Raw genomic sequence first — 13,424 nt, 5'->3', positions numbered from 1 at the left:
TCACGGCTCCTGGAATTCAAGTGGGAAGTGTGTCTGCAGAAGGGAGAAGGCAGAATGCCGGGGTCTGGTACTTACTTGTGGCCCAGCTCATGTGCGATGGTAAAGGCCAAATTGAGACCATTGTCTTCGGCAAGCACACATTTCCGTTTAGCACTGCACACGCCTCCTAAGTAAGCAATTCCTGCAGCAGAGACACAAAGTACATCCTTCAGAACAGGGAGGCCCTGACCTCCAGGAAAATCCACACAGTCTGAATCACGAACAATCTGGAAAAGGGGCAAATGGGGACACTGCGGTCTCCCAGGCTGGTCCTGCGAGCCTGGAGGAGCTTCCCTGACCCTGGCTCATGTAGGACGCTTTTGTATTCACATCCAGTAATAACAACAGTGACCGCAAACATCTAGCGAGCCCTTGACATGGGTCAGATACTGCACCGAGCGGCTTATCCAAAGCATTTATTTCCCTTCTCGTCCCTGACAATAGAGACAAACCCAAACCAAGTTTGGAAAAGGGGGAGACTTTCCCCAGATCACCTGGTTTGCCACCTGGGGCTCAGAGCGAGACCAGCAAAGCAATGTGAGCAGTATGCAAAATTTAAGGAGGGTGTCTCTCTTCCAGTTATATGTCCTTGAGAAGGATGTATTTAAGTTTTGTACATTTGCCTCCCCCTCCCTCTGACCCTCAGGGACAAGGGCAGCACTGAGCAGAGGTGTTCGCAAGAGGCAGCATGCGAAGGGGCAGGAGAACTGGGTAAGCATCAGTAAGCCAGCTGCTGGAGAAGGGCCAGGGGGTTCCCTGAGAGGAAAGCTCACTGCTGAGGGCTGCTTGTGAACAACAGAGATGCATGAGGAGAGCAAGGCTATTGTGCTCAGCCACAGGGCAGGGAGAGGAAGTCCCGCTTCAGCAGGCTGGCTCCAGGGTTCCTGCCCTCCGCAGCAGCTCTCCATATTTCTGCTCTCTGAGTTCCCAGGACGTCCATCCTGTACCCTCCAGGCACCTGGGGATTATGATACCAGGGTCTCTGGGCACCTGCCCTTTGCCCTCCCCTATCATCGGCTGCCCACCCCTGAGCAGGCTGCCCTTCACAAAGGCCAAGACAGACTGGAGGGGGGGGGGTAACTGTTCTTCCCCTTGTGAGGTCACAGGGTCATACTAGAGCTGTGAAGCCGTAGCCAAACAAGACGAAGGACGGACATAGCTGCTCTTTACTTTCTGGCTCCGCACTGCGCTGTGATCACTTAAGGAAGGAATGCCTATTCACTCTTGGTACTGTCCACGCTCCATCCTGGTAAAGCTCAGGACTCCCTCACTAGTTTTCCTGAAATGTCTCAGGAGGGATGGAGTTGACAGAGAATGAAAGACGGCTGCCTAGGGGGAATTATCATATTAAATATGACCTCCCCCTCGCTACTTAAGAATAACTGCATCTCCTTAGTGTGAGTCCAGCTTTGGGTGTCTCTGTGCTCCCTGTGGTGCATACTTCTCCTCCCACCTTGATGGCAAGGCAGAGAGACGATGCCCGGAGGCTCCATGAAAAAGGAGACTAGGCCTTTCAGTACAGCTTTGAGGTAAAGTGCTTACTGAGCAATGTGAGGGCCTCAGTTTGGTCCTCAGCACCACAAAGGAAAACAGTTATCAAGCTGGCACAAAGTTCAGGCGCACACAGGGCATTCTGTCCTGCTGGGTCTCCTCCATGAGGTGTCGAGGCAGGCTTTGAAGAGTGATGAGATTTTGGGGCCACCAGTGGATGGCACAGGACACATTCCCTATGATGAGCAACTTTGCTGTGCCACAGGCCTATTTGTCTCTAGAAATATGCAATGTGCTTGGCTGAGGTTGCAGAATTTAAAAGCAGTAGCAGTAGCAGCAGCAGCAGCAGCAGCAGCAAAGAAGTAAGTTAAATGTTTTTTTGGCTTCAAAATGCATTTTATGCATGCGGATGTAACAATCCAGCCCTGCAGACAATGGGCTGAAAGAAAACAACGCCCAGAAAGGATGCAATCTGGTAGCCCGTTGCCTTCAAGGTCATTACTCTGGTTCTGTTCGAAAATGTTTTGTGAGTTGCTGCTGACCATCTCCCAGTAAATAGATGAGATGCTGATACCCAGTCCTGATGGTATGTGCATGGGACACATGCGCGCGAGTGCGCACGCGCGCACACACACACACACACACACACACACACACACACACACACACACACACACTGCAGGGGCTACCAACACAGGTTACAGCCATTCTGAGTCAATGAATCAATTATAGGCAATCGGAAGCATACATTCTAGGGCAGCTGTGTGGTGAGAGAGAAGAGAGACATAATGTGGCCAGATGTGCTGAGCTTGCTGTCCTGAGCATGCCGGCTGTGGGCTCTGCTGCTGAACCAGCAGACCTTAAACGCCACAGAAATTCTGTCCTGCGCCCCGGCAGTCCTGTGCACTGTGAGCTGGCAGACCGGGTCTCCCATTCTAACTGTATAGCATGCACTGCTATGAGCAACAGCCAGCAAAGAGGCTTCCAATAATTGCATTTTAATTTTTCCAAGGTGTGGATGCTTGGATTAAACAAATAAAAAGAAAGAAAACACCACTAGAAAACAAAGGATCAGTTTATTTATAAGAATTCTCTTGTACAAGGGTGGATTAAGGGCCATTGCTTTTAATGATTGATCGCAATCATTACTAGCCTGGTGATAAAACCCAGCAAAAGAAAACACATAAAAGAAAATAGCCCTTGATCACAGAACACAAGAGCTGTGTGAGGTTATGAGCAAGGGTGTTGAAATACGTAAGATGTGTAAGCAAAGACTGGAGAAAATGCCAGGTTGCCATAAAAGTAAGATTTGCTGGATAAATAAGTGGTAATTAAAGTGGTGGGCTCTGTGGAAAACAGGTCACTAGTATTCAGTGCTTCATGGAAAGAAACAACCATTTAGGGAAGGGGCCCCAAAGATCAGCGATGCCCTGATGTATACAGTCCGTATCGAGTGTTTCCTAGGTGCCCAGGAGTTGAGGTCACTCGGGTGGCATTACTGGGAGGTGGTGAGGTGTGTAGGTGGTGGGCTTGGTGGAGGTCTTTAGGTCCTCAGTCTCTTTCTCCTATTTCATCCCCAGGCCGTGTGGTGAGCCATTTCCTCCACTGTGTAATTCCAACCATGACATCTAGCATAGGAGGCCTCAGGGCAATGCATCTGAAGGACATGGACTGCAGCCTCTACAGCAGTGGCTAAAATAAACCTGCCTCATAGAATATGCTCCTCTTGGGGAGTCATCCTGGCAGTGGAACAGTAACCAACACAAACCTTGGTCATCACCACAGGCTCCGGAAAGCACCAGAAAAGGCCACCAAAGTTCACATTGGTGCTTGTCAGAAAATGCAGAAGAGCTGGTTTTCTCTCTGTCAATTTATTTAAAAAAAAAAAATTCTGAAACATGTTCCCTGCTAACTTCCTGCTGCGGATTCCCTTTAACACAATTCCATCAGCACCACCTTGGTGCTTCCAAGGGCTTCAAGCTTCCATGACTTAAAAATTCTCCACAAAAGAAATCAGAGCAGGACTTAACTTTTTACAAAACACCGGTCTGTCATATTTACATAGCGCTCCTTGGAACAAAAGGGCAGCAAAAAGACAACTGTCATTAATTAGCAGTATCCCTCCAGGGACAAGGCTGCTTGACCCATCCTTCTAGAGGAAGATTCTTTTGGGGGGGGGGAGCGGTGGGCAGAGTAGGCAAACAGAGGCTCAGTAGTCAGGTGCAGTCAGTCAGGGCTCATGTCAGTCAGTCTCTCATCGCTGTGACAAACGGTCAAGGGAAACACCCAAGAGAGGATGGTTTTGGCTCACAGTCTGAGAGGCTCCAGTCCCCGGCTACCCAACTTCTCATATAGGAGACTGCGGTGGAGCTGAAGTTCAGTGGCGGATAGGCTACTTTACTTCACAGGCGCGAGGAAGCAGAGCAAAGACAGGAAGATATGCCCCGTTTGAGGGTACTCTCCCAGTGACCCATCTCCCTCCTCCAACCAGTTCGTGTTTTCCACGGTTCCACCGCCCCTGGTAACGAGTTCAGCATCGGTTAGGTCAGAGCCACCGTGGTGTAGACCTCACCGGGCATGTGCTCACAGACTCACTCAGAGACGCGAGTGACTCATCGCCTCATCTTGCCTCTGTCTAATAAAGTTGATCAAGATTGAGCAGCGATGTTAGAGCTGGACAGAAATGAAGGGGTGCCCTAACCCCTCTGCTGACGGCTGGCTAAAGGGCAGCAATGAATCCAGGCTGAGAGTTTCTCATACATCTTGGAGTGTGCTTACATAAAGAGGTAGGTCTCTTCTATTTAAACCCCAATATTCTTAAGCCTGAAGATAAGAAGAATTGAGAGCTGCATGCTACAATCTCAGTAGTCGGTTACCTCTGGGGTATGGTAAAGGGATTTGAGATCTTTTAAAAATCCTTTCCCTCTGCACAATGGGGCCATTGACACGGATCAGGACAGAAAGGTGGCTGCCTGTAAGGCTGAGGACTTGGGTTTGATCCCTGGAACCCACGTGGAGAAGAGAAAGGACCAACTGCCGTAAGCTGTCCTCTGACCTCATCTCAGGCATCACTGCCTTTGCATGCCCCACCCTGCTCTAAAATAAAGAATAAAATGTAAGTAAAAAGAGATCAAATGAAGTTATTATGTTGGACTTAAACTTCATACTATAGGCATGGTTATGTGCTCTGTCTATTCTAGATGACTGGCAGAGGCAGAGGCAGGCGACAAGAACTAACACAAGACCCTGATGGATTTCTGTCCCAGGAGGACAGCTCTGCAGGAAGCAAATGATGCGGGAAGTTCCTGGGAGGGCAACTCAGTGGAACATGTACCTGCATGCGCGCTTAACAGGGGATTTGTTCCGCCTCTACTGAGCCCCTGGGATAAGATAGGCAGGAGCAAAATACATTTCAAAATCTCAAGTGCTGAGTGTAGACACAGGGCAGTAATGAATTCTTCTGATGCCAGGGGGTGTTTAATTCATTCTTCCAGAAGAGAGAGCCACAGCCGCCAGAGCCCCTCACCCACCTCCCCAGCCATGCTGACCACACTGGGCCCTCTCTCCTCCTCCTCCTCCTCCTTCTCTTCCTCCTCCTCCTCCTCTTTCTCCTCCTCCTCCTCCTCCTCTTCTTCTTCTTCTTCTTTTCTCTCTCTCTCTCTCTCTCTCTCTCTCTCTCTCTCTCTCTCTCTCTCTCTGGAGGATCACAATGTTGGAGAGGAAATTAGGCGAAGAGACCTGACTATTTTCCTTTTTCAGTGGAAAGCTGCATGTCAGCTTATAATCCATAAACTCGGGACTATCTATTTGATCTGCTCTAGATTCGGAGTCCACGTCACACAACTGTATAAACCCAGTTTCTCCAGTAACCACAGCGTGTAAACTGCCTGCAGCTGGTGACCTTGTCACCCATTAGTCAGATGCACAGTTGGGTTTTCCTTGCCTGCTGCACACTGTGCCAACACCAACACACTTATTATCACTGGGCCCTCATGCTATCCACGACAAGGGAGTTACCCGTATGAACTCATCTGAAGTTCCGGTCCCTGCTGAGTATCTTACGGTCTTATTGGCAACTGTGCACAAGGTGGTAGAGCTTCAAATAGGGCAAGTAGGTACAATTGAACTCGGGGATAACATTTAAGAGCAGATATCTTTTTTTTTTTTTTTTTTTTTTTTTTTTTTTTTTTTTTTGGTTTTTTGAGACAGGGTTTCTCTGTGTAGCCTTGGCTGTCCTGGACTCGCTTTGTAGACCAGGCTGGCCTCGAACTCACAGCGATCCTCCTGCCTCTGCCTCCCGAGTGCTGGGATTAAAGGCGTGCGCCACCACGCCCAGCTAAGAGCAGATGTCTTAACGTGTTAATAGGTTACAAATGAAAAATATCTACTGTTAGTTCTCATTTATAATGATAGGTAGGCCATATATACATTTTAAATAATATACATCTGTGTGCACATGTGGTGCTAGGACTCAATCCAGGGCCATGTATGTAAGTCAGTGGATTCCAAAATTGCTATGACCAATGAATTACAGATGCTTATGGTACATTTCAGTAAAATAGAGAGTTAGGCTTATGCGCCTTTGGTCATATCTAGCTATAGCTATGTTTCAGTGTAAAGAGACTTTGTTTATTATATATTGTTCATTCATTTACGTTAACCCCACAGCCATGTAATTCATGCTTGAACAAGAATGCATGGCTGTTCTTCCCCACGCTCTAGTATTTTCTCCACAAGGCGCATTCTGGCATCTTGCTTGAAGAAAACACTCTGCATTTGAGCATTAGGCTTGGAAGCCATCTAAAACAGTGAAATCATGGAGGTTGGGGGGGGGCAGATGAGGCACAAAAATGCAAAACATGTGGTACTAAATATACTGAAAAGGGCACTTGTGATGGTATGAGAGCTGACACAGGAAGGCAAAGCATGGCCTTGTTCAACCTCAGGCGGGAATGCGCCTGTCTGGTGACTCATATTTTTCACCGCTCTGCACATGTCCGTGAGTGACTGCCAAAGCCTTTTGAGTCCTGGAGTTGCAAATATATCGTAACAAGTGGCAAAAATAAATCAGAGTGAAAAAAAATAAAAATAAAAATAAATCAGAGTATCCTAAAACACAAAACCAAACCCCACAAACAAACCCAAACCAAAACTTACACGCAAACAAAACCCCTACGGTTGGGCAAAATAAAATTGCTTATCAGCTGTGATAAAGAAATCCCATTTCAGTCTTGGCGCTGCTCCTGTTTCCATTCTTCTCTCCAAGCTACTTGATGCACTTGGGTCACCTCCTCTCACCTTGGTTTCTGGAATCAGGGATTCACCAAGACTCACTCACTATGCAGGATATGCCCCCCACATATCATATCTCTGGTCTCCTGAGGGGCCCCAGAGCCCTACGGGAGCACAGGATCTAAAAAAATAAAAATCAGGAAGCACCGCTTAAGATGAGGCTTTGGATGGCTGGCAAGAGAGTGGCCACGCAGAGACCCCTTTGCCTGAGACTCAGAAGCTCCGTGGTTCAGTCCTTCTGTGCTCCAGACTTTCTGTCCCACCTTGGGGCACCTATCTCTCCTGGGACACCGTGGATTGCTCTTTAAGACCTTGCCTTGCCTTGGCCACTTCCCCACCAGGACATGCTGTTTTCCCTAGTCTCTCTTTCTGGGTCCCTTAGGGCCAGCCATATGGAAAGAAGATGTATTAGCCTAGGCTTCTATTTCTGTACCATGCAGAACATTGGAGCAATGGCCTCAAAGACAGTCACTGGTTCCTTTCCTAAACAGCACTGTAGACAATGCCACTGCCAACAAAAATTATCCATGCCTTATACCCACTGACTGAGAAGAGCCCCCGGGGGAGCTGAGAAATGAAGCAGCCCACACAAGGTTAGATAGATGAAGGTAAATGGACAAGCTAAACCTTTTTAAAAAGCGTATCACTGAATGTCCAATGGTTCTGATTTTTAGCCTTAGTAATAACTTAGAATAATCAGAATAGTATGGTACTGACACAGGATAGACATACAGATCATAGGAACAGGACTCAAAGACCACAAAACAAATTCAGACATTTGGGGTTTCTTGATGTTTTTTGATAAGGGTACCATAATCATTCAATTATCAAAGAAGTATCTTTTTTGTTTATTTGTTTTGGTTTGCTTTGGGGTTTTTTTGTGTTTTTTGAAACAGGGTTTCTCTATGTAGCCTTGGCTGTCCTGGACTCACTCTGTAGACCAGGCTGGCCTCGAACTCACATCAATCCGCCTGCCTCTGCCTCCTGAGAGCTGGGATTAAAGGCGTGCACTAGTACGCCTGGCTGTAAAGAAGTATCTTTTCAGCAAATGGTGCTGGACAACTGGATAGCTACAAAGAAAGGTGACACCCTACCTCACGCCACACACAAAACTTAAACCGCAGTGAACGAAACACAAAACCACAAACCCTAGAATGAGAGAATCATCAGAAATCTATGAAGGAAATCTTGGCCTGGGGATAGGCAGAGCCTTCTCAGATGTAATGCTTAAAGCCCAAGTCAGCAGAAGTGCGGAGTATCTTATTTTCTGCAACAGGAGGATGGCGGGGAGTAGAAGATTTGGGGAGTGGTATGGGATCAACCTTCATTTCATTTGCCAAGCCAAGTGTGAGTGTGCTGGCACATTCTCCATGGAAGGTTCCAGCTCTGTGGCCCCCCCAACCCCTCAGCCTCCTGTTTTATGGTTTGCAGCTCACTTGTGTTAGCCTGGCAGGAACCCCACAGGTGAACTGAGCTAGCTGGTGTGTTCCAACACCCCACAAGCCACTGCTCTCTTGGACATATATCAGAGTCAGGAGAGATCATGTGTGTTAGGTCCTGCTCTCTGTGCTCAATCTGATGATAACATCACAGCTGAGGACACAGGCTCTTGACTCAGTTTCCCAGGCATGCCCTAGATCCGGGGCTTTGGAGATCGTGTATTTAGTTTTGAACGAGGATCTGAAGGTCTCTAAGTTAGAGCAGTAGCTACTCTAAGCCAAGAGAGCTGATGCAGTAAGTGAGCTAAGTGTAAATTGTCAGTATAAGGAGTAAATTCCTGTGGAATTTATAAATTGGAAGCAAAAAGGTTTATCCCAACAGTCTGCCATACTCTGTAGAAATCAAAACAGGCCAGGAGAGGGGCGGGAGGAGAGAAATAAATAACTGTTGATACTCAACAGACCACAACCAGCGTGAGCCAAGTGCATGGAGATTCTACACAGATTCCCCACCCTCAGAACAGGATGGTACTTTTGTGTACAGGACCCATTGGCTGGGAGGGGACCTCCAAGAAGCCAGCATCATGGTCCTCCAGTGACCGATGTGACTAACCTTGGAGGACCCCTCAAGGGCTCAGGGGCCTCAAGACCAGGCAATTCAGCAAGGACAGCCCCCAGCAGGTTCACCTCAGGACATGGGAGGAGCCTTGAAAATCCCTTATTCTGACAAACATTTCATCAAGTATTTCCTGACTTCCTGTCCACGATGAGGCTCAAGCCAGATGCAGATTCTAAGTGGAGCAAGAACTGCCGTGGGGGGTGGGGGGGAAGAAAATGCCCCGAGAATGGCGTAGCTGGAAGATGAAAACTCGGGTAGAGAGGTGAGCGGAGAATTTAAGCCTCGAGGCTCAAAAAGTGGGTACTGGGGTCTCTTAAAGAAACCTGCTCTGGGGACCTCAATCCAGATCTGGCTTCGCTGGCAGCTGGAGACACAGCTGCACAAGGAGTCCTCCCCACATTCTCCCTTTGTCCTCCTTGTCACCTGTTCTAACAGGTTTCCTTGCTTCAGTTCACTAAGCAAGCATCCTCCATCCCCCAGGACCACAGGAGTTTTGTTTGTTTGTTTGTTTGTTTGTTTGTCAGTATGTCTGGGCAATGTTCGTGAGTGCAGAGGGTACCATGAGTCTCTATGTCCTGTTTCAGAAAACCTCTGTGCCTGCTCATGGGAATGCTTCAGAGATGCCCGGGATACATCAACAGGAAACATAGTCCCTTAATGGGCTTGAAGCCCAGCCACAGAGCACTCGCCCCCATGAATATATATGTTCACCCATGTGCCTACATAGCATACTGGGAAGGCAGCTTAGGACAGCAGCCCTCTAAGCATGAAGCCGATGCCCACATTCCTAGCACAACAAACTCCGGTACATTTTTTTTTTTTGAAACAGAGTTGGGAGTCAGTAGGAGTCATTTTTGTTTTTGACAAAGACTCATGGCGTTGCCCAGGCTGGCCTTGAACTCCTGATCTTCTTACCTCCAAGCTCTCTGGGCCTAACACTTAACCATCCCCCTATCTCTACTCCTAAGCACTACAGATGTATGCTACTGCACCCGGCTGAATTGCGCAAGCTTTAAAACACTCACATTCTTCTTTGGTCCATGTGGCTCTAAGATGCCTCAGTTTCCTCATGGTAAGCCAACCCCCACTCCTTTACTGGCAAACTAGACTGTCTTCCCCCTCCCTAGGGAAAGTTGGGGTTTTAGGTGGAAGTAAGGCTAGGAAGAACCATGAGATACTTTGCCTAAAATACCTTCTTGGTGTGGGGTCTGAGACACCTTGGGCTTCCAAAGGGCCAGAGAGCCCCAAGGGAATTGGAGTTGATATGCACGCTCTTCTGCAAACTCAAATATAACTTGGAAGGAGGGGGTTCATCTCCGACTCTGAAGCCTTTGACATTGAATCCTGATCTCTCAACATTTGTGTTTGAATGGAATTTGAAGCAGCCACAGATGAGGCCATGAGGAAAGGGTACCAAAGTGTGAGGGGAAAGCCTGGGAAAGGCAGGGCACTTGAGGATGTGCATGAATCCGCTGTGAGAGAATGCCCGGCACAAGCAGCTTGAGGAAGGAACAATGTACTTTTGGCTCACAGTTACAGAGACGGCCATCCTTAGTTGCTTGGTCCCCATGCTTGGGCAAAATGTCATGATGGCAGGAGCATGTAGCAGACAGGAAGCAGAAAGGAATTATGGGAAGGGGCCAGGGCAAGATTCAGCCTTTAAGGACATAGGCCCAGTGTCTCACTCTTGTCTACTGGGCCCTAGTTTGTACCTTTGCCATCCCACAGTAATGACACCAGATAATCCACCAGGGGATTAGCCCACTCATTAGGGCAGAGCCTCGATGATGTAACTACCTATTGAAATGCTACATCCCCTTAGGCACCTCTGATTCCCCAGGCATCTCCCAATCTGGTAAAGCTGACAATGAAAATGAAGCCAACACTTAGTAAAGAGTAGTTCCTTTCCCTGCTGTTATGATAAAATACCCTGATGAAAATGACCTAAGGGAGAAGAGTTTTTTTTGTTTGTTTGTTTTTGTTTTTTGTTTTTTGTTTTGTTTTTTTGTTTTTTTGTTTTTTTGTTTTTGCTCAGAGTTCAAAGGTCCAGTCAACTGTAGAGCGAAAGTCATAGCAGAGGGGACACGATGGAGCAGCTGCTAACACTGCGCCTGTGGTTAGGAAGCAGGGACACACAGTTATTTCTCAGCTTGCTTTGTCTTTTCATTTAGTGCAAGATCCCGGCCCATAGAACATCGCTGCCTTCAGCTAAGGCCATGTCTTTCTGCCTTCATTAACCTAATAGGGGTTGTCCCTCACAGGCATGGCCCGAAGCTTGTCTCTTACGTGATCTTAGCTCTAACCGTCGATGCCACCAGCATCATCGACTAAGTTATATATTCCCTGAAACGGAAAGGGTGAGCCTTAACAATAAGTGTGACTTCATTTGGAGACAGGGCTTTTAGGGGAGCAATTAAAGCAAGACAAATTATAGTAGCAGGCCTTGATAGAACGTCTGTCCTTAAAAGAAAAGGAGCAGACACAAGTCAGGCAGAGAACGCCTGCTTTCTGAGTACATGCAAGAAGCCTGGCAAGTCCGTGGTGAGGAGGTGCCCACCTATAATCCAGAAAAGAGGACCTTCACCGGAAAAAAAAATCTCTGCTGCACCTTGCACTTGATTTCCCAACCTTTCTAACTATGAGAAAAATCAGCTAATTATTTATACCGTCCAGTCCGAGATACTTTGACAGCAGCACAAATAAGCTCATCTACGCAGAGTGTTGCCAGCCCAAGCTCAAACGGAAGTGCCCTGCATCCACCATGCTCAGTGAAGCGGCCGCTGGAACTCACAGGCCTCCGTGTGGTACAGCACTGGCCTCAGACTCATTGTGAGGACCGGCTTGATGCTCAGAGCCTGGCTAAATAATCGGGAACCAAGCTGGAAAGTTGCAGATTGACAACTGTAGTTGAATCAAAGTGCTGATGCACCTGCGTGTAAAAATCCCGCATCGCCCCAGTCAGCTGCAGTTCAGGGGCTAACTAACAACTGGCCCTCCTCAGCCATTTGGCAACAGGGTGGCCTGCAAAATGGAGAGCCTGCTGCTGCCTCTTCTGGGCGAGTCTCAAGGAAGTTAGGCTACAAAGCCTTCCAATTGCACACAGTTCAGTCCAGCAAGCATGGAAGCTTCTAGTTTTCACTTTATACCACCCAAAACTCAGGAATGCAGTGTCAGGGCAACCAAGGGAATTATCCTACAGAGGCTCAAGAAATGGCCATGTAGTGAAAAGGGCTTGACACAGTGACAGGACCTGGGGAGGGGCATCTGCAGGGATAGTGGCTGCTACTGTCTGACCTGGGGGTGGTCACAAGGACGCTTGCTTTCCATAGTAGGAGGTCAAAAAGTCTCCTTGTGGCCCCTCCATGGAGGATGGAAACCAAACATGGCCACGCTAGGGTGTACTCAGGGGCTGGAACTCTCTTATGCTTAAATGGAGTTCTACGTCACAAAGGTGCCCCGTTTTTAAATATTCATTGAGTGGTGTTAGGCACTGTTACATGTGTTTATATGTAAATTGTTAGAGCAGTGGTTTTGTGTGCCCTGTGAAGGTTGTCTCTGTATATTCAAATGCTGAATCCTGTACTGGACTTTGATATTGTAATTTGTTTTGGCTGCATCATATTTGTAAACATACACTTTCCTCACCTTATGATTCATTAAATAAAGAGCTGTATGACCTATAGAAAAGGCAGGAAAGGAAGGCAAGACTTCCAACAGAGAAAGAAACTCTGAGAAAGAAAGAGGCACAAAAGGTTTGCCTATGAGGCATGGAGGAAGTCAGCCACACGAAGGTGAAGAAGAGGTAAAGAACCATGCAGCGGAACACAGATTAAACTTAAGCTATAAGAGCTGGGAACAAGAGTAAGCTAAGGCTTAACGCTACTACAAACAACGTAAGTCTCAGTGTCATTCAGAGCTGGGGTGGGCATAGAAAGTCAGCATGGTTTTATAAATTATGTCAATTCATGTTTACAGATTAAAACAGAGATACAAATAAATGAAATAGGAGGCGGTGGCTCTTGTTTAGCACCTACGAGGAGCCAAGGAACACTCAGAGAGTAAGAATGGATCTTAATTACACATAAGTGTCACAGGTCCACAAGGCCATGTTGCATACACTGATCAATGTCCACTCTTGCTGGTGTCACCAACTCCTCCTGTATTACGCATCAATCTCCAATCATATAAGCTGTTTCTTTCATTGCCTTGATGCCATGCAAGAACCACTGCGGTGCCATAGCCCTGAACTTTACCCTCAGGCAACCTTGAGCACCAATGTCATTCCCTTCAAAGTAACCTCTGTGTCTCTAATGGATGAATAAAACAAGAGCCCTGCACAGAGTTTGCAGCAGACAAAAAGAGGCACTTGCTCAGAATAATTATGAAACCACATTTAGTGCTCAGTTCTTAGGCCATTCTCCTGGGGGTTGAAATGTGCAATTTTAGGGACGCTCGGAGCAAGCATGAACACTTTCAGTCTGGGCTTTATTCGAAATGCCTCCCAGACCCCTGATCCTGGGCTATGAAGAAAGGCTCGGCCAGAC

At 47.5% G+C, this 13,424-nt stretch overlaps 1 protein-coding gene across 2 annotated transcripts in view; it reads right to left on the bottom strand.

Moving 5' to 3' along the window:
- ADAMTS17 (ADAM metallopeptidase with thrombospondin type 1 motif 17) overlaps positions 1-13,424 on the bottom strand; it is a 290,517-nt gene that overhangs the window by 169,059 nt on the left and 108,034 nt on the right. For both annotated transcript variants that reach the window (XM_084773343.1, XM_084773344.1), the window contains exon 8: positions 76-181. In XM_084773343.1, the coding sequence (XP_084629469.1) occupies positions 76-181 (106 nt within the window). The remainder of the gene's footprint in view (positions 1-75; positions 182-13,424) is intronic.

The sequence above is a fragment of the Acomys minous genome, assembly GCF_964271855.1.
Source record: "Acomys minous genome assembly, chromosome: 2".
Classification (NCBI taxonomy): domain Eukaryota; kingdom Metazoa; phylum Chordata; class Mammalia; order Rodentia; family Muridae; genus Acomys; species Acomys minous.
Note: the sequence above shows the minus strand (reverse complement) of the source record. Positions and strands in the feature narration are given on the sequence as shown.